The sequence below is a fragment of the Notamacropus eugenii genome, chromosome 4 (assembly GCF_028372415.1).
Source record: "Notamacropus eugenii isolate mMacEug1 chromosome 4, mMacEug1.pri_v2, whole genome shotgun sequence".
Classification (NCBI taxonomy): domain Eukaryota; kingdom Metazoa; phylum Chordata; class Mammalia; order Diprotodontia; family Macropodidae; genus Notamacropus; species Notamacropus eugenii.
In genome coordinates, this window is record NC_092875.1 from 3,659,014 (window position 1) to 3,683,810 (window position 24,797).

General features: G+C 42.5%; 2 protein-coding genes and 1 long non-coding RNA gene across 8 annotated transcripts in view; 1 reads left to right on the forward strand and 2 right to left on the reverse strand.

The window, feature by feature from the left end:
- The window catches only part of LOC140498842 (uncharacterized), a 22,468-nt gene extending 17,731 nt beyond the window's left edge, over window positions 1-4,737 (forward strand). The window contains exon 4 of one of the 2 annotated variants that reach the window (XR_011965189.1): window positions 225-4,737. This is a non-coding gene — a long non-coding RNA (uncharacterized lncRNA). The remainder of the gene's footprint in view (window positions 1-224) is intronic. The other variant, XR_011965190.1, reaches the window with a different exon arrangement.
- LOC140498839 (uncharacterized) overlaps window positions 1-9,368 on the reverse strand; it is a 12,704-nt gene extending 3,336 nt beyond the window's left edge. The window contains exons 1-4 of one of the 4 annotated variants that reach the window (XM_072599626.1): window positions 9,270-9,368; window positions 8,550-8,731; window positions 5,266-5,392; window positions 4,732-4,824 (exon numbers count right to left, since the gene is read on the reverse strand). In XM_072599626.1, the coding sequence (XP_072455727.1) occupies window positions 4,732-4,824; window positions 5,266-5,392; window positions 8,550-8,585 (256 nt within the window). In that variant the 5' untranslated portion in view covers window positions 8,586-8,731; window positions 9,270-9,368. Of the gene's footprint in view, window positions 1-4,731; window positions 4,825-5,265; window positions 5,393-6,728; window positions 6,869-8,549; window positions 9,022-9,252 lie in introns of those variants that run through there. The other 3 variants (XM_072599625.1, XM_072599627.1, XM_072599628.1) reach the window with 3 other exon arrangements.
- Window positions 9,369-15,388: 6,020 nt separating this feature from the next.
- The window catches only part of LOC140498838 (uncharacterized), a 32,540-nt gene continuing 23,131 nt past the window's right edge, over window positions 15,389-24,797 (reverse strand). For both annotated transcript variants that reach the window (XM_072599622.1, XM_072599623.1), the window contains exon 5: window positions 15,389-19,604. In XM_072599622.1, the coding sequence (XP_072455723.1) occupies window positions 16,855-19,604 (2,750 nt within the window). In that variant the 3' untranslated portion in view covers window positions 15,389-16,854. The remainder of the gene's footprint in view (window positions 19,605-24,797) is intronic.

Genomic DNA, 24,797 nt, shown 5'->3' on the forward strand with positions numbered 1-24,797 from the left:
CAAGAGAATGAATGAAGGCATACTGCCAGATTTAACATGCATTTGGATGTTGCCTTATAGAGCTTGTCCAAAAGGATGTATTATCAGTGATAGCACAAAAAATGAACTTGTCCCACAGCTGAAAAGCTGAACAATATGGATGGCCTTTGGCAAACAATAAAGCTTCCCGTAAAAACAAAGGCACTTTAATAAATTAGCATTTTGCTGATATTGCTTTATGGCAGGGAAATATGGATCACCATTGCCTCAGACGAACCAAAGGTGAATATCACACAAAGAAAAATGCAGAGGAACCAAAGAAGAACTCTGAAAAACCTGAGTAAAGGGCTTCATCAAGATATTTTGTTATAGTTAATCACATGGCAAGAGTGAGTATGACAGAGACAGAGTACTGCATTGGTCCATTCATGAAGTTGGGAGAAAGCAAGAAATACATCTGGCATTTTGGCAGCACTAGGTGGTGAACATATGATAGAGCATGAACCATGGTTTCACACAGAGAGTAGGAATAAATTGGTTATGATCTGCATTGGTGGGAGGATGATTTGCAAAAAATGCCAGGAAAACTGGAGAAGTAATTCTAGCAGAAATTACATTTGGATGAAGCACTCATACCATATGGCACAATAAGCTTCAAATAAATCCATTATCTCAATAGGTCGTGTACTAAACAAATTAGAGCAGCAAAAATGGAAATGCCCTTATCAACTAAGGCTAGGGGAAGAGTTCATGACCAAATGAGACCAAATGGCTCAGAAGATAAAATAGGCAATATGGAAAAGCTTCTGCTGAAAGAAAATCAATGCGACTACCCTTAGAAGAACAGAATGGGGAAAAATCTGCAGCAAATTTCTCTAGTAAAATTCTCATACCCAAGATATATAATGAAGTGATCAAATATCTAAAAATAAGAGCTATTACCCAACAGAGAAGTGATTAAAGGAACGAACAGGCAAGGTGGTGCAGTGGATAGAGCACTGGACCTGGAGGGAGGAGGACTCAAATTTGAATCCAGTCTCAGACAATAACTAACTGTGTGAACTTAGGCTAATCACTTTAACTCCCTCTGGCTCAGTTTCCTCCTTTGCAAAAGAAGATAATAACAGAGTCTGCTTCTCAGGTTTTGTGAGGACATTATTTGTGAAGCACTTTGAAAACCTTGAAAAACGCTATAAAATACAATTATTTTTTGCTATTTTTCAAAGGAAGAAATCTAAGCTGTCAACAACCTTATGAGAAAATATAAGTAATTCTGAAACAACTCTAGAGATTTAGAAAACGGATTTTCCCACAAAGACTACATGACAATCTAGAAATTAAGCCATAGATAAAAAAGTGAAATATAAGTTCTGATGAAATGAATAGGAGAATAAATAGCTTAGAAAAGTAGTAAACTCTGCCAAAGTAAAGGACTTCCTGAAAATTAGACTTACCCAAATATAAACCAATGACTTCATAAAATAGCAAGAAATAGAAAAAAATCAAAACGCTGAAAAAATAAAAATGTAAACTGATACGTAACAAACCTCCAACAACCTAGAAAACAGGTCAAAGACAGAAAATTTAAAAAGCACTCGAATCCCTGAAAAACCACAGGGGAAAAAAAAAGGGCCTGGATACTATTTTGAGATACAATAAAAAAAAAAAACTGCAGATATCCATTAAAACTAGAGGCAAAGTAAAGACAGGATCCACAATCATCCCCTTAAGCAAGCCACAAGTCTCAGACATGTCACTGTCAAGATCTATTGTCCTCAAACAAATAAAAAATATGACAGATATTGTAAATTGAGTTCAAGTAGCTAAGAAGTAGAGTTAAGATTCTACAAGCTCGGGAGTCCTCTAATATGAATATGGGAAGAGATCTTGTAACGTACACAAAACTCTACAAGGGAGGGCTACACCCAAGAACTGCTTACCCTACAACAAAGATTTTCAAGGGAGGAAAAAATGGAACAGAAGACTTGCAAATACTATTGATGAAAAGGCCAGAGCTGAGTATGGACTGTCCTCTCCATCTGGGTTTATGGAGAAATGGTCATGCTTGTCATGTTAAAAATAACAAGAATTCCACTTTAGAAAATGAGACAGATGGCAAGCCTGGCAGGATGTAGTCATGACAAAAGGACTTTAATTATCTGGACATCTGCTGATGCTCTCTCTCTCTCTCTCTAAAACAGAATACAGCTAATGACTTCTAGACCACCTCCAAAATTCCATCCTTCAAAACATGGAGGTACCAACTACACTTGGATTCTTGCCAACAAGGCAGAACTGGGTTCTGGAATGGAAATGATGAGAATCTTGGGAAGAAAAGAATACTCTACACTGGAACTTGTAGTAGAAGAGTCTACTCCTACCTTTCATGAACCTTAGACTTTGGGAGAACAGATTTTAACAGGTTCAAAAAAAACCACAAGTATCACATGGGTCAAAATTGTCCAAGATGAAATTATTCATCAAAGACAGAAAGCTTTCAAGGATGACATTCTCAAGGCACAGCTAGGTAGAGCAGTGCACAGACTTGCTGGATCTGGAATCAGAAAGGCATGAATACAAATCCAGCCTCAAACATTTACTAGCATGTGAACCTGGGTAAATCACTTAGCCTCTGTCAGTCTTAGTTTCCTCATCTGTAACATGGGGATAATAAGAGCTCCTACTTCTCAGAGTTGAGAGGATAAAATGAGAGAATGTTTATAGAGCACTCTGTGAACCTCAAAGCACCCTATCAGTGCTAATGGTTATTACTTATTACAAAATGAACAAGTGTGATGGGAAGCTTTTAAAAGAGATGGTTATGCATGCACATGGAACTCACCACCCCACTGACATTTGTAAAACACATGAAAAGGGAAACAGAGACAGGCAACACGATGATAGCATGAAAGCTGTAGAGGACAGCATTGGAATAAATAAAATGAGGGATTGTTTTAAGTTAAGTCAGAGAAAGAAAGATCCAAAAGAAGATAGGAGTATTCTAAGATTAGAAGGGAAAAAAGAGAAAGCAGCTCTTCTTCACCTTTCTTGGCCAAGAAGAATGACCTTGGGTCTGGAAAGGACTGAACTAGACTGACTAAAAGGAAGAGATACTTCATATAACTACTGAGAACTTAAGAGAGCCTCGGCTGCCTTGGAAGAAGTGCATGGGTATATTATATCCTGGCCGAGGTGTATTACATCCCATGGGGAGAGGCAGCAGGTGGGATGACTAAGCCCCTTCCACAGTCCTCTGAAATAGCAAGGAAATGGGTCAACAGTGGATTTGATCTCAGAAAAAGTCATTTCCTTTGACTTATTAAGAGGGTGAAATTCTTCATGCAATTATCTGACCTTGGACTTTAGGGAAATAAGAGAGGGAGATAAAAACCTCAGGGGTAACACATTCCAGAGGCCAGTTTCTAGTCACATAAAGCAAAACATTTCCCAAGTATTCTGTCTTTCGGCTACAAAAAAACCAACATTACGAATAAATATCAGGTTGAATGGGAGAGATATTACTGGATTAGAAAAGGATAAATGTCCCAATTAAAAACAGAAAAGGCAGCGAGTGGATCCTGCAAAGTAGAGGGCAGTGACTTGGCCTCTGAATCTCGCCACCAGAAGCCAACACTCCAGAGGGATTTGATCAGGGCTGGGCACAAGGAGACTCCCCTCCCCCTTCTCAGCGATGCTCCCTTAATGGCACCACAGCCCAGTACTGACTCATCTGAGCTTGCAATCCACTAAAAGCCCCAGATCATTTTCCAGTTATCTTCTGATACCAAGGAAGCTGTTTGTGTGCACAGTCATTTCTGGGCATCTCAGTAAAGAAGTGTCCAGAGATGGGAAACTGTAATGTTAAAGGAATTTGAAGATCTTCCCTGGCCCTTAATGGGCCCATGTGACCTGCTCTGAGCTTTGGCTCAGCCCACAGCCTGAGTCACATGGAGCCTATGGTGGGAGGAGCTTGCTGAATGGATGGAGCAGGAAGAGAGAGGGGGAGGTTGAGCTGAGACAGAGGCAGCAGGCAGAGCACAGCAGCAAGTTTGGGTAAGAGAAGGGCATTTTGCCTGAGGAAGCTTATTTGTGTGGAGGCCTGACATAGGGATGACTTAGTGATGGCCGTCCTCCTTCTACTCGTAATGTGTACAAACTTCCTTGTTACCATAGTGGAATTGGCTTTCTGGTATGTAAATAAATATTTTGGTTTGTCTTTGGGGAAGAGTTTATATTTTGCTAAATTTCCTTGAAAACATGCCTGCATATTCATGGCGGCTAGTGTGGATATCGCTTTAGCACTATAGAAATCAGAAGGTTGGGGGGCCTTAAGTGCCTGCCATCAAACAGCTCAATGAAGCAACTTCTTCAGTGGGAAGAAAAGACTAGGGGCAAGGACAACACCACGTTGTTGGGTTTGTGAAAGGCCAACACACTAGAGAGAGATGAACTCAACTAGTTCTTGTGTGGTGAAAACAGCAGAGAATCAAGAAAGGGGGCAGAAGGGGAGAAGAAGCCCTATCCCTGCTGAGAAATCCCCTTCTCTGGCACTAGAAGGACATTAGGAGGGTAGAGATGTCAAGACCCTGAGCTGTGGACGTCAGGATGAGTCTTCAGGAGGGAGCCAAGGCCATACAATCCCAGCTTTTCTCCCAAGGCCTGGGCAGCCAAGGGGAGATGTCCACATTTAAAGTTTTACTAGCACTTTCCTAAACTGACCGAGTGAATGGTTGTTTACAGTGACTCACTCACCTGGACAGCTACTTCTCTGGATCTCTCCTGGCATCCAGGGTGCTTCCCTTCGCTCCAACTGGGAGATCACATCTGGCTTGGAAACTGTAAGTCCTATTTATTGGAAAAGGGAAATTATTGGAAACACAGAATCATTTGATAATTTAATGCTTTTCTTTGCGAAAAAGTAGGTACGATAGTAAGGTCCAGAAAGTGCTACAAAAGACCTTCACAACATGCAGAAAATGGGGGAAACCTCACAGAGTAGATCTGGTCCCAGAAAAAGTAATTTCCTTTGACTTGAGGGCATGGAAACTTTCATGCAATTATCTGACCTTGGACTTCAGGGAATAAAAAGGAGATAAAACTTCAGGGAAAATACACCCCAGTGCCAGCTTGTGGTTGTACAAAACAAAACATTTCATAACTACACTGCTTCCTGGCTACCAAAGATGAACATTTGTGGTTTCTGCACACAGTGGCTGCTCAAATTTATTTTCCCCTCTCCCCCCTCCACAAGGCAGATTCTGGATCACTGCAGAAAGTTGTCCTTACCAAGGCGGACTAGATTCCTGTAGTTCTCCAGCATCACATCCCTGTACAACTCCTTCTGAGGAGGGGCCAGGTGTCTCCATTCCTCACAAGTAAATTCCACAGCAACATCATCGAACGTAACTGATTCCTTGAAGAGAAAACAAGTTAACATGCACCCAAGGCTCAGCCTCCAGCGGAATCCAGCCCTGTCACCAGAGAACCCAGTGGGCCTCTAGTTTACTACATTCTGACCATACCAATAAATATTTATTAAGTGCTCCCTATGTGCAAGACGTGGTGTTCAGTGTCAGATACAAACCTTCTAATGAGAGAGACAACAAAATCACAGGGGTCACACTTTGTAATCATATGGCACTTTTGTGCTACTATGGCCTCTGCTGGGCATTATCCAGAGTGTGAGCAGGGTCCTAGCTTTCCCCTTCACCCACCAGCTTCTCGGTGGTCCACAGTACCCAGATGCCCTAGCGTTCTCCAACTGGAACCTCATAATCTCTGCTGGGCTCGCTGAATCTTTTCATCTCTCTTTAAGTCTTCCAAGCTCCCTTCTTCCCCACCCCTCTGCTGAGAATCTGGCCTCCTACTTCCCTGGAGGCCATTCACTAAAAGCTCCCTCTTCCTCCCCTGTATCTCGTTTCAGTTAGCTGCCCCCACCCCACCCTTCTCGTTGTCAAGGTGAACTCCTCTAGATGCCCAAAGATCTCACTCCATCCTGTCTTCTCCAGAAGATTCCCCCCGTCACTGCCACTCTCGCCCACCTTAATTTCTCCATCTACTAGCTTTCCCCCTGCTGCCTACAAAGATCTCCATCATCTTCAAACAATCCTCAACTGGTCCACACATCTTTGCTCGCTCCATCCCATCTCTCTTCTCTTTTTATGGTGAAACTCCCTGAGGAGGCTGTGCCTCCCTTCATCTCCTCTTAATGTTTTGCAGTCTGGCTTCTAAACTCCCTCAACTGAAACTTGTCTCCAAGGCTACCAACGGGCATGGACTCTTCAATGTTCAATTTCATGTCATTTCCTCAATTCTCATCCTTCCTGACTTCTCTACACTATCAATCACCCTCCTCTCCTGGACCCTCCTTTCTCTCTAGGCTTTTGAGGCACGCTCTCTTCCTCCCTCTATGAGTGCTCCTTCTCTGTGTGCTTTGCAGAATCCTCCTCCAGACCATGCCCTCTAACCATATGTGTCCCTGAGGGTTCTGTTCTGAGCCCTCTCCTCTTCTCCCTCATCCTACTTCATTTGGTGATCTCATCAGCTCCCAGGGGTCTCATGGATTATCATCTCTATGCTGATGATTCTCTGATCAATTTATCCAGCCCTATCCTCTCCTCCTCCTCTCTAGTCTCAAGTTTTCAACTGCATATGGGACATCTCCAACCGGATGACTCATAGAAATCTTAAATGCTTCAGGTCCGAAACTGGATTCATTCTCTTTCCCCCAAAGTCTCTTCTCTTCTTACCTTCCCTAGTAATGTCGAGGGCACCACCATACTCCTGGCTCCTCAGGAATTATCCTCCATGGCTCCCTCCCATCCAACCTGCTGCCAAGGTCTGTTCTCTCATCTCTTGCCTATCTGGGTCTCTGACACTTCTGCCTCTCCTGGGCAGAAAGAATAAATGAAGCAAGAGATGACAACATTCTCTTGATACATACTGTACTTCCTGTAGTGATTTATTTGGGAAATTTCTATGTTGAAGATCAACATTCACCAGTTATCGTCTCCTTTAGTTTTAGATGGGAAGGGGGAGAAACTGGGAATAAAAAAATTAGAAATCACTTCTAATACTGACTTATCTGGGCAATTAATATTCAGAAATCCAAGACCAACAAATATCCACCAGCTATTCTCTTTCTCGTCTGGCCTTGGAGTGGAAGGGGGAGAAGTTGGACAGAATCAGAACCCTACTTCTTGCAGGATTTGGAATCTTACAGCCCACCCACAAAGTGGACCTGGGATACACTCATCTGGAAAACAACTTAGCATTCTAAAACACAAGTCACTCAACTGATCATATCCTTTTGACACTGAGGTGGCTCAGTGGACAGAGCACTCAGTCTGAAGTCATAATAGACCCGAGTTCAAATCCAGCCTCAGACACTTACTAGCTATATGACCCTGGGTCAAACCAATTGACTTTTGCCTCAGTTTTCTAGACTGTGAAAATGGGACAACAACAGCACCTCTTGCTAGGGTTGTTGTGAGGATCCAAGGAGATAATATTTGTAAAGGGTTCAGCACAATGCTTGGCACGTCGTAGGTATTACACAAATGCTTACTTTCTTCTACCCTTTCCCTTTTAATCCAGTGATCCCATTCTCAGATTTATTCCCAACTACATTAATGGCAGAGAGGTTCCATAAATAACCAATACTTTTAAATACAACATTTGCAGCAGCAAAAAGCTGGGAATCTACTATGCGTGCAAAGGCAAGGGACTGACTAAAAAGCTGTGGAATGTAAATGCAATGGTATAGTGCCATGAGAAATGACAAACACAGAAATTCAGAGAAGTAATGCAGAGGAAAAGAGGAAAGAAAGCAGAAGAAAGAGTCTACCTCCACCCTTGGCCCAGCCAAGGTCCCACCTTCTCCAGAAACCCTCCCCAGGCCCCCCTCATGCTAGCACCTTCCTTCCGCTCCTCAGTTCCCATTCATCCCACAGAAAACCTGTCCGCTCATCTTGGCTTTCTCGGTCGCCCTCGTTAGAGGGCGAGCTCCCTGAGGGCAGGGGCTGGCTTTTGGATCCTCGGTGCTGAGAACAGCACACACCTACTGACTAATGGATGCCAATGGATCTCAGCCTCACTGAAGCTACAAGAAAGTCAAGCCAAACCAAAGAGATCCCTGGGAGAATGATTTCAGACTGGAGCAAAGAAGATTCTAGAAGCCAATCCACGTGTGACCGTGAAGACAAAGGAGGAAAAGCAAGCAGAGGGAGCGATCTCACACTGAAAGGAAAAAGCAAAATGCACGTAGCGTCTAAGGGAACAAGAATCGATCTTAAAAACTATCCTCTTGAAGGTTAAAGGGGCGAATTCCCCAACACGAAGGTGAGTCAGAGGAGAAACAAACGAAATCAAAGCATTTGTGGCTTTAAAAACCCCAAAGAAAGCGCAGGGAAGGCTGGAATGGAGCCGGACCCAGCCCGGCCAGGTAAGCCGCCTGCCCCACAGCTGCCGGCAGCCTCATGCAGTGTCACCACGGGGCAGCTGGGCGGCCTGAAGCCACACGGACTCAGGGCACGAGGGGGTCAAGGATGAAGGACGGAGGTCCGGCTCACCTGCTGGGTCCTGGCCGTCACGAGCACGGGGGCCATGCCCTCCCTCTGGTCCCGAGGCAGAGCTGCAGACAAAGGGGGCACCGTGAGCAGGACCCGGCCTCGGCCCCTCCTGGGGGAGACCCCGAGGGCCTGTCCTCTGCCTGGCTAAAGGGGCGCTCCAAGGTTCGCGGAACACCTCGGACCTGCGGGGTGGGGGGCACCGGGGTTACCGGGGTCCGAGGCAGAACTCCAACCCCTGCCCTGCACCCATTAGTCAGAGCTCCGCGAGGGGAGCGTGTATATGCAGTGGGGGCTGAATAAATGCTGGCAGGTTTGGCTGGACGCTAGCCATGGCACTGCCCATCTGCCCCTGCTCCAGGCTGGGCACACAGTAGGTGCTCAATGAATGCTGCTGGGGGCAGGCAGGAAGCAGCCCCGGGAGGAGAGTCACAGGAGGTGGGGTTAGGGGAACTCGTCCCGGGGGTCAGACAGCCCGCGGGGCGGGGCCGGGGGCGGGGCGACGGCGCTGGCCTAGCCTATCAGATCATCCGTTCGCTCAAGGGGCGTGGCCACACCAAGGCGCGCGGGCTCTGCGCACGCGCGACTCTTCTGGGCCGCTCCCCCTTCTCTTTCTCCTTCCCCAGCCACATCCCCGGGGGCTCCGAAACTAGACGCAAGCGCATTCTGGTCTCCCGTCCGCCCAGCCCGGCCCGGCCCTCCCGACCTTCGGGTCCCACTCACTCCGCCGGGGACGCGGGGCTCTAGTCCCGTGGTGGCTGAAACCGGAGAGGAGGCAAAGCAGAGGCAAGCGCGTCCGAGACGCTAGCGTCACATGGAAGCGGAAGTGACGCTACGTTTCTGTCTGAACGGATCCTTCCTCTTCCGGCCTCGCCTCTCCCACCCACCAATCCTCTGAAGCTCTTCTGCGGAGCCCGCCTCTCTGCGTTTCCATGGCCACCGCTTGGCGCCGGGCGGCCGCAGAGAACCCTGGAAGTCGTAGTCCGCGCACCCGGCACGGCTTCCCCGGCCGTGGAACAGCGAGGCCCTTGTCCAGCGGCCGCTTGTGCCCAGCAGCCCCGACCCCCCAGGAAGCCTGGACAGCCGGAGGTTTGTAAAGGCCTGCGCCTGCCCGCGGAGCTTCAGGACCGACTGCACCTCCTACGTTTGGCCGCAGGCCCTCCAGCCCCTGGGGCCATGCCGTCTCTCTGGGCTCGTCTGCCCCTAGGTGACCTTACCCGATCATCAGCCCCGACCCTGGGTTCTAGACAGAGGCACCTTGGCCATCCTGCCTCCCCCAAGCCGGACCTTGGCTCTGCTTGGCACGCCCTCCCACCTTGGGGCTCTGCTGAGGGGCCCAAGCCTACCCACCTCCCAGGTGGGCGAGCCCCGTGCGCTTGACCCACATGGGACTCTTCCTGTGCCCAGGGGTGCCAGGCCCTTCCCTCCGTCTGCCCCAGTGCATGCCCTTGTTTCCATGAAATAACCCCAATTAATTTAAGCATCAGCTGATTTGATCTTGAGGTCCAGGGGATTCTCAAAAGGCTTCTCCAGCACCACAGCGTGAAGGTGTGGATTCTGCGGGGCTCAGCTTGAAGTCCAACTTTCACAGCCATGTGTTTAGAGCTTTATAGCTTAACAGCAGGGGAAATAAGAAAGAGAAGATAATCGACTTGTCCAGGGGTTGTGAGGGGAAGCTTCCTGAATATCAGTGCTAGTTGGAGCTCACACTGGGGGCAGCTCCTTGGTGGAGTGCAGAGTCCTGGGCTGGAATCAGAAGGCTCATCTTTCTGAGTTCAGATCTTGCTGTGTGACCAGGACAAGTCACTTAATCCTCAGTTTGCTTCGGTTCCTCATCTGTAAAATGAGCTGGAGAAGGAAATGGCAAACCAGTCCAGCGTCTCTGCCAAGAATACCCCAAAGGGGGTCACAGAGAGTTGGATGCTACTGAAAAACTATGGAACTGAACTGGAATTCACATGAACAATTTAATAGGATAATACATTACGAGCAGGAAGTTCCCTCATCAGTCATTTAGTCAATCAATCAACAAGCATTTCCAGAGTCTACCATTTGCAAATACAAAAGTGTGACTCTCTGCTGACAGAGTTTACGCTGTATTAAGGAGGCCTGTATTGTATTTAAGGGGTACCTGACTTCTGGAATGTGAAAAGCCTGCTGTAGGTATCAATGGGGGAAAATGCCAATAAGAAGTACAGAATGAACCCCTAAAGACCAGAGAGACCAGCTTTTCCCACTTCTCAAGGAATATGCCCTAGATTTCAATGGGCTGTGTGTGAGAGACGTAAAGGGCAGTTCCCATGGGACCTCCAGATAACAACGTGAAAATGATGGGCAGGAACAGCCTTGGGTTAATCAGAGGTACAACACTGATACTTTCTGAACAGTCATTGATGCTCATCATGGGTCACCACTGTCTATAGTAAAGGCATAAACTATAGTTCATGGGCCAGATCTAGCCACCTGTTTTTAGGGTGTCAGCTAAGAATGGTTTTCCTAAAGGCCATAATTTGCTGCCTCTGATCTGTAATAACTCTTTGCATACAAGTCATGCTGGGGTGATACTGAGTTACATTCAGTGTTCTAGAACGCACTAGCCAGAAACTCCCAATGCCTGGGAGCCCCTTGGGCATGTGTGTGAAATGTAATAACAAATCTTTGCCCCTTTAGGTGCCTCTGCTGAGGAACTGACTCTTGTTGGGGCTATGAAGACTCTCCCTCATTCTTGTCTAGGAACTCAGCATTACCACAAAGTTGGTAAGGTATCTCTTTTCTTTTGGATAAATTCACACTCAGTGTAGTTTTGAAACTATACTCTACTACTAAACATATAAACAACTCTCTCGTGGTTAGAAAGCAAGACTATCCTCAGCCCTCACCCTTCTCCATCTTTCCATCCCTCAAAAAAATTCACCCCTTGATTCTTTAAGTCTTCTATGGGAAGGTGTCCAAACCATCTCTTGGGAAAAACTTGCCAATTGAGTAGGGCACCTGAACCACTTCCTGGAGTATGTAGAGCTCTTTAAAGGAGCAGGGACCTCAAAGTTCAGGCAACTCTGCACTGTAGATGGGTCAGAAAGGGTTAATTGAAATTATGTCTCAAAGTTCATAATTATCAGATAAGTTCTCCTCAAAGGCATATCCAAAAAACAGCTGAAGCTGAAAGCCTTCCCCCTTCCTGGCATGTTGTTGAATCATTGCAGAGATGGCAGTTCTTGGAAAAGGGATCCTAGTATCTGGTCATGAAGATGAAATGATGGTTTAAAGAATCCATTTGACTATCAACCTCTTGAGGAGTATATGGAAATGTAAGTAAGTTTCAGCTGCAAGGTCCCATGCCGTGGCAAAATGTCATTTACACTTGTAAAACCATATCCATTTCTGATTTGGGCAGTACCAAAGAACCAGTTGAATGTGCCACTTACAGTGGAACAGAGATCTTAATGAACTGGGCAAAACTATGGTCTTTAGAAACTGGATCCTTGTAGGCCAGGGCCAGTTGTATCAGCAAATGAGGCAGGATCTTGGGACAAAACTGGAGAGGTAAGCTTTGAGCAGAATTAGTCTATAAGTGAACACATCCTCAATGCTATGCACTGTCAAGGGCCATGACATTGTTCATTCTGTGCCTGCTACCCAGGTCCATTATACTACTCGCTGTGCTGGGCACCTGAAGTTGTCAATGCTGCTTGTGTTCATCCAGACTTTTATATCAACATACCCCAAGCTTCCCTTGACGTCACACACTGTAGGAATTATACTTTTTAGAAGATTGTACTGTCATTTCTATTAAGTGCCCCATCCAGTGTTACTTATATTAGCCTTCTTTCTGAGGTCAGAATTGTTTAAATTTTCGTGGTGGAAGATGATCTAGAAAACTTTGGGGACCTTGCTACTGAGGGTTGTGATGTCATGTACGCTGGGCTGGTTTCTCTTTGGGGGAAGAGAAGGTATAACAGCAAACAAAGTAGGATCTTTTGCTGTTTTTCTGGATTGAATTTTAGCCAACCAGATATGTACATGTGGGCTCTAACCAATCAAATGCTGAGTAGAACTGTATATAGAGAGCTGGGGTTGACAAAGCAGACATGAAGAGAGCCAGTATTGAAGGGGTGAGCCAGCATTGAGAAGAAGAGAGCTGAGAGGAGACCTCTGTGAGCTCCTCTGAGGGCTGAGGGAGGAGACCTCTGATGGCAGAGACTTGCCGAAGGAGCCTCTGAACTTTGAAAGGGAATAGAGCTGTAGGGCAAACGCACATCCATGAGAAGGAGGCTTAGTCCCTTTTCTATTAAAGTGAACTGAGCTGTTATCACAGAGCCTTTGGACTTTGGAGGTGAATTGAGATGATGGTGCTGGTGGTATGTGGCAGTATTATTGGTGGCTTGTTGAGTTTTGTTTTCCCAGAGGCAGAAGCTGTGGAGTGGAACAGTCCTCCTGAACTGAGACATGGAAGAGGAGCAGAGCTGCCTATGTGTGAATCTAGGTGAAAGTCAGGAGTGGCAGCTCTGGGACTTGGAAGTCAACTGTGAATCATGATGAAAGAGGACTTTACTTGGACATGTGGTATCGATTAAGAAGACTGTTCTTACTGTGACCTAGGGGTGGATGGTGTGGTGTTTTGAAAAAGGACTTTACTTGGATACTTGCTATTAAGGATGTTGCTATTGTTATATATACATATGTATGCATATGTAATGATATGTTTTACTGACAATATTGCTATGAATGCTATGCTTTACTTTATTGAACGTTTAGTTTGTTGCTGAATAAATAGAGTTCATTATACTATGCTATTAGACCCTTGACATGATTCACAGCAGCAGTCCTCAGGTGTGCCGCCATGACTGGCTTTACAGAAGGCTCTTCTGGGGATTATCAGTGATTCTGAGTCCTTGGGTACCTGAGGTTTAAGAGGCCTACCTTGCTGGGAGTTAGTGTGAAAGTCTTAGTTTAACTCCTATTCTGCTCTGCAAGGAAATCTGTCAGATATAGCATGGCCACTGCTATGGTTAAAGCAGAGAGGAAAAGGGTAATGCTTTCTCTTGGGTTTTTGGACAACAAAGGGTCCCTGCCCAACTTCCACTCTGTGGCTGGTTTTGGACCCTCCTGGCTTAGAGTGAACGTCAATAGTAACAGTTTCTCTCCCAAACAACAACCCTGAGCCTCCTGCCCCTCCCAGAGTGATTTATCTATTTACTTTTTCTTTTCTATTAAAGGGGCCATCCCCCTGACTACCTTTTAAACAGGCCTTTTCACTGAATGGGCATTACCTCACTTTAAGTAAGTACCTGAAAAGGCCAGGGTCTCCCATTGCATCCTGAGGCTGGTGACCTTGCACAGCCCTCCCTCACTCAAAACAAAGTCAAGTGCAAGTCATGTCATCATTTTTCTGATGTCATGGTCCTCTTTGAAAGCAAAGGACAAACACAACAATAGTTGTTTTGACTGTAGGATGTAGTCCATGATCCTCTCGTTGCATTCCATTCCCAAGCCAGAATCACTAGATTATCCTTAAGCTAGGTCTGTTCCAGAATAGTCCTAGAAGGGCATAAATAGTAACAATGGGAGGAAACTAACTTCAAAGAGGGAGCTTTAGTTTGATGGAAGGAAAAAGCTTCCTAAAAAGTAGAACCATTGAAAAATGGAATGGGCTAATACTGATAGTAGGTCTTCAAGCAAAGTTGGATGACCCCTTGCTGGGAATGTGATAGAGATTATTGTTCAAGTATGAGGACCATGATGATGTCAGAGATCTGTTCCAACTCTTAAGGTTGTGATTCATAGCCAGAGCTATGTTCAGTCATTTTGGGATTACACTGAAGCTGGTGTCACTCTGGCTTTCCATATGGGGTCTAATCTTGAATCCATCCTGCACACAATGGCAAGGGGTATCTTCCACAATCTGGTTCCTTATTGCCCTAATTAACCCGAGGGTCTAACTTTGGCCTCTCCCCCAAGCTTGGCCAATCTTACTACCATCCGTTGAACCTTTGTTATCCATAACACTCCTACCAACTCAGCTACTTTGTAAACCTTTTGTTACTTGACTTCTTGGCTGGGCTTCTGACATTTCAGTCTGTCCTTCTCCCTTTTTTCCTCCCTCAGTCAGGATAAGCTCTGCCCTGCTGCAAAAAGAGTAGTCTTTGTTTTCATATCCACCAATGAAGCTGGGACCTCTAGAGGCCAAAGTCTACACCTGGCCTTCCTCCAGTTAATGCAGAGGTCTGGACAGGGTTTTGCCCACAGGGAAAATCATTTGTTAAACTATGGTTTGTCCTCCATGGCATCAAAGGTGTTGAGTGATTCACTCCGTATGCCTCGTACCGTTGTCATTGAATTGCAATGACTAATCATCTCTTTTTCCGACTTTAAAGGCCAGGACAGTCAGGATGTTAGCATTGGCTGAATTGTCTTAGGGCCAGAAAATCAACCCGAAGATTAGCTAGTCTAGTCACATTTATAGATTCTGGGGCCCTCCCTCAATGTTGCTGTATCATTTGAATGCTCAATTATTTATCAGTTGTGTCCGACTTTTTGTAACACCTCTTAGGGGTTTCTGGGCAAAGGCACTGGACTGGTTTCCCATTGTCTACGACAGCTTGTTTTAGTGATGAAGAAACTGAAGCAAACAGGGTCACGTGACTTGCTCAGGGTCACCCAGCGAGTAAAGTGAGGTCACATGTGAACTCAGACAGATGAGTCTTCCTGACTCCAGGCCTGACACTCCAGCCATTGTGCCACCTAGCCAGCCCTACATTTGAATGTACTTGGAATACTATTCTGCTTTAGAAAGTGACAAAAGGGATGATTTCAGAGAAACTTGTAAAGGCGTATGAACAGACTGAAGGGCGAACAATAATTTATATACTAACAATCTCATAACTTAAGAACTCTGATCAATGCAATGACCAACCAGAATTTCAGCAAATCAGTGACGAAACATGCTGCCTGCCTTCTAACAGGCAGGTGATGGACTCAAGATGCAGAACAGACACACATTTGTGGATGTGGCCACTGGATGATCTGCCTGACTGCATATGTATTACAACAGTTTTATTCTTCTCCCCCTCCCCCAACTACCCCCAGCCTCCCACACCTTCTTCCAATTCCCACATTCCAACTGAGGAGGGTGTAGGAGGGGAGAGAAAGTGCTTCTTAATGGAGAAAAAAAAAATAACTTGATAGTCCTACTTTAAATGCATAAGACTTTGAAAACCTACTGCTTCAGAGGCACCCACATTTAATTAAGCACAACTGAGGCCCAAGTATTTGCAAAATAGAAGACTCCCAGTAAATGTTAATTATGGGACCAGATATCCTGTCACCCTTAATCCACCTAAGGAGGAGACAGAGCAATGCAGTGTGAAGGGCCTTCCCTTGTGACCATGAGAATTTATATCCCATACACAGTAAAAAAGCATGAGAAAAGTGTAGGCTAAAGGATGATGTCCCCAAGAGATCAGCTTTCTATACCTCCTAATTAATGATGGGTAACCTTGTCTTTTATTTTCTCCCATAGTCCTTTCAGGAAATTAGCTATCTGTGGCTTGAGTTTATAACTGGATTGCTGACAAAGTGAGATCTAAGGGGCAAAGGCTCCTAGTCTACCCCTTAAGAGTGGTTGGTGAAGAAATTTCTCAAAGTCAGGCCTGCACTACATTGTGGGCTGCTTACGGTCCAAGAGCGATTGCAGTCTGCCCAAGAAAAATGTACAGAATGTAAAATATACTGGCTCCGGGACAAGTATTCACAATACAAGACCTAGAGAAGTAGGATCTCCTTAGAGAGTGGGAAACCTCAACTAATAAACCTTACTTTTCAGACTGAAGATTATTATAATATATTTGTGAAAGGCTCCTTTTAGTCTAAAGCCATTTTGAGGAGTAAGAAACTAATTAGGGGAAAGAGCCCACACTTACTGATGTGTCTATTAAGTTGAAATTGGATTAAGCAAAAGCTTTCTAAGAGAACTCTGTCGATCTCAGAGTACTGAGGTCTGTGGAGAAAGAAGGCTGGGAATTCAAAGAGGAAGAAAAAAGTATGAAATAGCTATGGGAAAGTAGATAGGCTCTACTTCAGATGTGGGATTTCCTTTAGTTCAAATTCTTTAATTTTCACTGAAGTAGTATATATCTGGCAATAATCCTTGGGGTAGTTACTTTTATGGCTTCTCAGAATTTATTACTTGGCATTTCCTAAGTCCTGTGCTGTTGCTAAAAGTCATTTCCTATTTACTACATACAGTTTTCTTTATTTAGTATTAAATGACGAATTTGTTCTGGAGGATACCCTTTCCTCAATAACTCTCCTAAATGTTCTCTCCAGTGTGAATTCTCTGATGATGAGTAAGCTGTGCCCTCAGGCGGAAGGCCATCTCACATTCATTACATTCATAAGGTTTCTCACCAGTATGAATTCTCTTATGCCGTGTAAGGTGTGTGCTCAGGCGGAAAGCCCTTCCACATTCATTACATTCATAACGTTTCTCTCCAGTATGAATTCTATGATGCCGATTTCGTTCTGTCCTTTGACTAAATGCCTTCCCACATACATTACATTCATATGGTTTCTCCCCAGTATGAATTATGTGATGTTGAGTAAGCTGTGTTCTCAAGCGGAAGGCCTTCCCACATTCATTACATTCAAAGGGTTTCTCACCACTGTGAATGGACAGATGTTCAGTAAGATGTGTCTTCTGGCGGAATGCCTTCCCACACTCACTACATTCAAAGCGTTTTTCACCAGTATGAACTGTCTGATGTTCATTAAGACGTGTCTTTAAGCGAAACGCCTTCCCACATTCATTACATTCATAAGGTTTCTTTCCAGTATGAATTCTATGATGCCGAGTAAGCTGTGTACTCAGACGGAAGGCTTTCCCACATTCACTACATTCATAAGGTTTCTCACCAGTATGAATTCTATGATGTCGAATAAGATCTGCCCTCTGACTAAAGGCACTTGCACATTCATTACATTCATACTGTTTTTTTCCAGTATGAACTGCCTGATGTTGAGCAAGTCCTGTGCTCTGGCGGAAAGCCTTCCCACATTCATTACATTCATAAGGTTTTTCACCAGTATGAATTCTATAATGTTGGGTAAGAACTGCCCTCTGAACAAAGGTTTTTCCACATTCGTTACACTTAAAATGTTTTTCTCCAGCATGAATTTTCTGATGTTGAGTAAGATATGCACTCTTACGGAAGGTCTTCCCACATTCATTACATTCATAAGGCTTCTCTCCACTATGGATTTTCTGATGTTGAATAAGCTGTGAATTCAGCCGGAAGGCCTTTCCACATTCATTACATCCATAAGATTTTTTCCCAGTATGAATTTTATGATGTTGGGCAAGCTCTATTCTTAGGCGGAAGGACTTTCCACATTCATTACATTCATAAGGTTTCTCTCCGGTATGAACAGTCTGATGCTGAGTTAGCTGTGAGTTCTGGCGGAAAGCCTTCCCACATTCACTGCATTTGTAAGGTTTTTCTCCAGAATGAATTCTATAATGCTGAATAAGTTGAGATCTCAGGCGGAAGGCTTTTTTACACTCATTACACTCATACTGTTTCTCTCCAGTATGGATTGTCTGGTGTTGAGTAAGTCCTGTACTCTGGCGGAAAGCCTTACCACAATGATTACATTCATAAGGCTTCTCCCCACTATGGATTGTCTGATGGCGAATAAGCTGTGAACTGAGGCGGAAGACCTTTCCACATTCATTACACCTGTAAGGTTTCTTTCCAGTATGAATATTATGATGCTGAGTAAGTTCTATTCTCAGGCGGAAGGCCTTTCCACATTCATTACATTCATAAGGCTTCTCTCCAGTATGAATTGTCTGATGCTGAATAAGCTGTGAGTTCTGGTGGAAAGCCTTCCCACATTCATTGCATTCATAAGGTTTCTCTCCAGTATGGATTCTATAATGTTGAATAAGTTGTGTTCTCAGGCGGAAGGCCTTCTCACATTCATCACACTTATAACATTTCTCTCCAGTATGGATTGTCTGGTGTTGAGTAAGTCCTGTACTCTGGCGGAAAGCCTTACCACACTGATTACATTCATAAGGTTTCTCTCCACTGTGCATTGTCTGATGCTGAATAAGTTGTGAACTGAGTCGGAAGACCTTTTCACAATCATTACATTTATAAGGTTTCTTTCCTGTATGAATTTTATTATGCTGAGTAAGTTCTATTTTCAGGCGGAAAGCTTTTCCACATTCATCACATTCATAAGGTTTCTCTCCAGTATGAATTGTCTGATGTTGAATAAGCTGTGAGTTCTGGCGGAATGTCTTCCCACATTCATTACATTCATAAGGTTTTTCTCCAGTATGAATTCTATAATGTTGAATAAGCTGTGATCTCAGGCGAAAGGCTTTTTTACACTTGTTACATTCATAATATTTCTCTCCTGTATGAATTGTCTGATGTTGAGTAAGTCCAGTGCTCTGTCGGAACGTCTTCCCACACACATCACATTCATAAGGTTTCTCCCCAGTATGAATTCTATGATGTTGAATAAGACTGACCCTTTGGTTGAAGGCTTTATCACATTCATTACATTGATAACGTTTTTCTCCATTTTGTAGCCTAGGGTTTTCAGTAAGGTATGAATTGTACTTAAAGCATCTCCTGTATTCATTATACTTCGAAAATATCTTCTCTGAATATATTTTCTTACATTTCCTTAGTTTTTGAGATTGTTTTATACCCTTTCTTTGGGCCTCATGTTTACAAAGATTTGTTTTTAGAGATATTTGTTGTGCCAAAAAAATGTGTCCTTGAGTGAAGCTTCTATAACATTTATTATATTTGTGACTTTTAGATTTATCTGTAGGTTTCTTTTTGGTTATTATTTCTTTCTGACAATGTTTTTGTTTATTGCTCTGATGCCTTCCTACTGTGGCATTGCAATTCCAGACTTTTTTTAATGTGGAGAAACCTTTTTTTAATAGGTTCTTCTTTGTGCCTCCTTTCTGGGATAAGTCTTTTACTGAAATGCCCAGCTTCAGAAGTGACTGCTTGGTTTCTGGAGTAGCTTCCCAATCTGAAATGAGATGAAAAACAATGCAAATGCTTTCTTTGTTACTCTTGGTATATACATACATAGTATTGTCTGTGTTTTGCATTCTTTGTATTCCCCATCAGGAAAAATTATTTTCTAAATCTGTTTTCTATTAAACTACTTTTTATTTTTCTTAGAATTCCTTATCAATAAATAAATAAATAAAAAGTCTTAGAAGCAGCTTATGTTCTTCAATTTGTCAAAGATTACAGTTCTGAGTTTTATCTAGTCCATTCCACTTTTATGCTTTTCTACTTCAGATTCAGTACTAAATATTTTGATTACTACTTTACAATATAATTTTGAGATTTTTGGAAACCTAGACCTCCTTTAGTCATTATTTCCATTGATATTCTTAAAAATTTTCACCTTCATATGAATTGTTATTATTCTACCTAAATATACAAGTATCCCCTTGGTAATTCAAATCATCAAATTTGCAGATTAATTTAGAAGCATTACCATTTGTATTATTCCAGAACATCCCATTCACACACATTTAGTTGTTTTCTAATCAATTCTTTTTTTTTTACTCCTAAATATAAGTTTTATATATGTCTTGATGAGTTTACTTATTGATATCAGCTTTTTTACTTAATTTACATACTCCAGATATTTCTACTTGCAGATAACAACATCAAATCCCAGATATTTCAGAGCCTCTTAGAAGAGATATGTAATATTTCAAGAGAGTTTGGCCTGTTCATCCATACAAGAAAAACCAAATGGATGAAGAATTCTGTTGACTAGATTTGAACACCTACTGTGTTCCACTGAGACCCTTGTGATGTTGGGAGAACCTACCATAGTAAACATTTGTAAAGACAGGAATAAAAGTTGAAATGGATGGACTAGTATAGATGGGTTGTGATTTATTAGAGCAATCTGGCAGAAAGTAGATGAACACCTCACACTATGTACCACAACAAGTTTCAAATGAATACATGACCCTGGATTGAAAAAGCTGTATGGAGTTACTTTTTTAAAAAAATTTATTTATTAGTTTACAACATTCAGTTCCACAAGTTTTTGAGTTTTAAATTTTCTTCTCCTCCTCCTCCCCTCTCCTCAAGATGGCATGCAATCTGATGTAGGCTCTAAGTATGTATTCATATTAAACGTATTTTCACACTAGTCATGTCGTAAAGAGGAATTAAAACCAATTCAATGAACCATGAGAAAGAAAAAACAAAACAAAACAAAAAAGAGAGCAAATAGTCTGCTTTGAACTATATTCAGACTCTGGAATTCTTTCTCTGGGTGTGGATGGCATTTTCCATCATGAGTGAGTTGTCTTAGAACCTTGCATTGCTGAGAACCAAGTCTATCAAAGTTCATCGTCACATAATGTGGCTGTAACTGTGTACAATGTTCTGGTTCAGCTCCCCTCAATCAGCATCATTTCACATGAGTCTTTCTATGTTTTTCTGAAGTCTGCCTGCTCATCATTTCTTATAGCACAATAGTATTCCATTCCATTCATATACCACAACTTGTTCAGCCATTCCCCAAATGATGAGCATCCCCTTGATTTCTAGTCTTGGCCACCACAAAAACAAAAAAACAACTGCTATAATTATTTTAGTACATGTGGTTCCTTTTGCCCTTTGTATGATATTTTTGGGATATAGCCCTAGAAGTAGTATTGCTGGGTGAAAGACTATGTACATTTTTATAGCACTTTTGGTATATTTCAAAATTGCTCTCCAAAGTGGTTGTATCCTTTCACAAGTCCACTAACAATACATTAGTGTTCCTATTTTCCCACATTTTCTCCAGCATTTATAGTTTCCCTGTTTTCTCATGTTAGCCAATCTAACAGGTGTGATGTGGTACCTAAGATTTTTTTTGATTTGTATTTCTCTAACGAATAGTAATTTAAAGCATTTTTTCATATGACTATAGATAACTTTAATTTCTTTCTCTGAAAACTTGCCTGTTCTTATCCTTTGACCATTTATCAATTGGGGAATGAGTTGTATTCTTACAAATTTGACCCAGTTCTCTATATATTTTAGAAATGAGGTCTTTATCAGACACATTGCTTGTAAAAATTCTTTCCCAGTTGTCTGTTTCCCTCCTAATCTTGGTTGCATTGGCTTTGTTTGTACAAAACCTTTTCAATTTACTATAATCAAAATGATGCATTTTGCATTTCATAATGGTCTCTATCTCTTGTTTGGTCATAAATTCTTCCCTTCTGCATAGATCCGACAGGCAAACTATTCCATGCTCTCCCAGTTTGCTTATAGTATCAGCCTTTATATCTAAATTGTGTTCCCATTTTGACTTTGATATACAGTGTAAGATATTGCCCTGTTTCTGCCATACTATTTTTCAGTTTTTCCAGCAGTTTTTGTTGAATAGTGAGTTCTTATTCCAGAAGATGGAGTCTTTTGGTGGATTTACCTTTCTAAACTATGGAGAGGGAAATACCAAATAAGGGTGAGTAAGAATGACAGAAGATAAAACGGACAATTTTGATTAAATAAAACTGAAAAGCTTCCTTTTAAACAAAATCAATGCAGATCAACTCAGAAGGGAAATAGTTAACTGGGGAAAAATCTCTGCACTACATTTCTTTGATAAAGATCCAAGAAATATAAAGAACTAATTCAAATTTATAAGAATAAGAACCATTCTGTAATAGATAGTGATCAAAAGGCATGGACAGGCAATTGCCAAAAAACAGTCCAAGCTATAAAGAACCCTATGGAAAAACTGCTCCATATCTTCAATAATTGGAAAAATATAAATTTATAAAGAACTCTGAGGCTACATCTCACACTCAGGTAGAAGAGCTGATTAAAAACTGAAAATGTCAATTACTGGAGAGGCTGGAGGAGAACAGGTACATTAATGCACTGAAAGCAGAGCTGTGAAACCATCTGCCATTCTGAAAGACAATTCGGCACCATAGCCAGAAAGTCATTAAAATATACATAATCTTCTAAGCACTATTTGGTTAATATAAAGAGATGAAAAAAATAGGAAGGACCCATATGCACAAAATATTAATATAATCACTTTTTATGTAGAAATGAACAATAAAGTGTCAATCCACTGAGGAATGTGAGGAAATGATGATATTATGTTAAGAAATGAAAGGGACAGATCATCAAAAATCTGGAAAAGACATAAATGAAGAACTGACGACAAAAGACGAAGCAGCTACCTGATGCCTGACAGATGTATTGTGTCTCAAGATACACAGTGATTCATGTTTTTAGACATGGTCTAATGTTTGAATACATTCTGCTCAGCTGTGTTTACTTTCTACAAGGCTTATAGTGGAATTTGGGAGGAGAGGGAACTAGAAATAATAAAATTAACATGAAGAAAGTTAAGGAAGTAAGGCAATTGCACTATTTTGTTAAATGCACAAGAGATGAGACAGAGAGGGAAGCACAGACAAGGACAACTTTGAAACTTAAATCTATTATGTTATTTTATTTTTTTTATTTAACTTTTAACATTTATTTTCACAAAATTTTGGGTTACAAATTTTCTCCCCTTTTCTCCCCTCCCCCCCCCCAAACCCAAGCATTCTTATTGCCCCTGTGACCAATCTGCTCTCTCCTCTATCCTCCCTCCCTGCCCTTGTCTCCGTCTTCTCTTTTGTCCTGTAGGGCCCGATAGCTTTCTTGACCCCTTAACCTGTATTTCTTATTTCCCAGTGGTAAGAACATTACATTTGATCCTAACACTTTCAGTTCCAACTTCTTTAGCTCCCTCCCTCTCCACCCCTTCCCCTTGGAAGACAAGCAATTCAACATAGGCCAAATCTGTGTAGTTTTGCAAATGATTTCCATACTAGTTGTGTTGTATAGGACTAACTATATTTCCCTTCATCCTATCCTGTTCCCCATTACTTCTATTCTCTTATGATCCTTTCCCTCCCCATGAGTGTCGACCTCGGATTGCATTCTCCTCCCCATGCCCTCCCCTCCATCTTCCCCCCCACCCTGCTTGTGCCCCTGTCCCCCACTCTCCTGTATTATGAGATAGGTTTTCCTATCAAAATGAGTGTGTATTTTATTCTTTCCTTTCGTGGAATGTGATGAGATAGACCTCATGTTTTTCTCTTGCCTCCCCTCTTTATCTCTCCACTAATAAGTCTTTTGCTTGCCTCTTTTATGAGAGATAATTTGCCCCATTCAACTTCTCCCTTTCTCCTCCCAATATTTCTCTCTCACTGCTTGATTCCATTTTTTTTTAAGATATGATCCCATCCTCTTCAATTCACTCTGTGCACTCTGTCTCTATGTGTGCGTGCGTGTGTGCATGTGTGTGTGTGTGTACTCCCACCCAGTACCCAGATACTGAAATGTTTCAAGAGTTACAAATATTGTCTTTCCATGTAGGAATGTAAACAGTTCAACTTTAGTAAGTCCCTTATGACTTCTCTTTGCTGTTCACCTTTTTATGGTTCTCTTCATTCTTGTGTTAGAAAGTCAAATTTTCTTTCCAGCTCTGGTCTTTTCATCAAGAAAATTTGAAAATCCTCTATTTCATTGAAAGACCATTTTTTCTCCTGAAGTATTATACTCAGTTTTGCTGGGTAGGTGATTCTTGGTTTTAGTCCTAGTTCCTTTGACTTCTGGGATATCCTATTCCATTCCCTTCGATCCCTTAATGTAGAGGGTGCTAGATCTTGTGTTATCCTGATTGTATTTCCACAATACTTGAATTGTTTCTTTCTAGCTGCTTGCAATATTTTCTCTTTCACCTGGGAATTCTGGAATTTGGCCACAATGTTCCTAGGAGTTTTTCTTTTTGGATTTCTTTCATGTGGTGTTCTGCGGATTCCTTGAATATTTATTTTGCCCTCTGGTTCTAGAATCTCAGGGCAGTTTTCCTTGATAATTTCATGGAAGATGATGTCTAGGCTCTTCTTTTGATCATGGTTTTCAGGTAGTCCCAGAATTTTTACATTATCTCTCCTGATTCTATTTTCCAGGTCAGTTGTTTTTCCAATAAGATATTTCACATTATCTTCCATTTTTCGAATCTTCTCGCTATGTTCTGTGATATCTGTCTTTCTCATAAAGTCCTTAGCGTCCATCTGTGCCATTCCAGTTTTGAAAGATCTATTTTCTTCAGTGAGCTTTTGAATCTCCTTTTCCATTTGGCTAATCCTGTTTTTGAAAGCATTCTTCTCCTCATTGGCCTTTT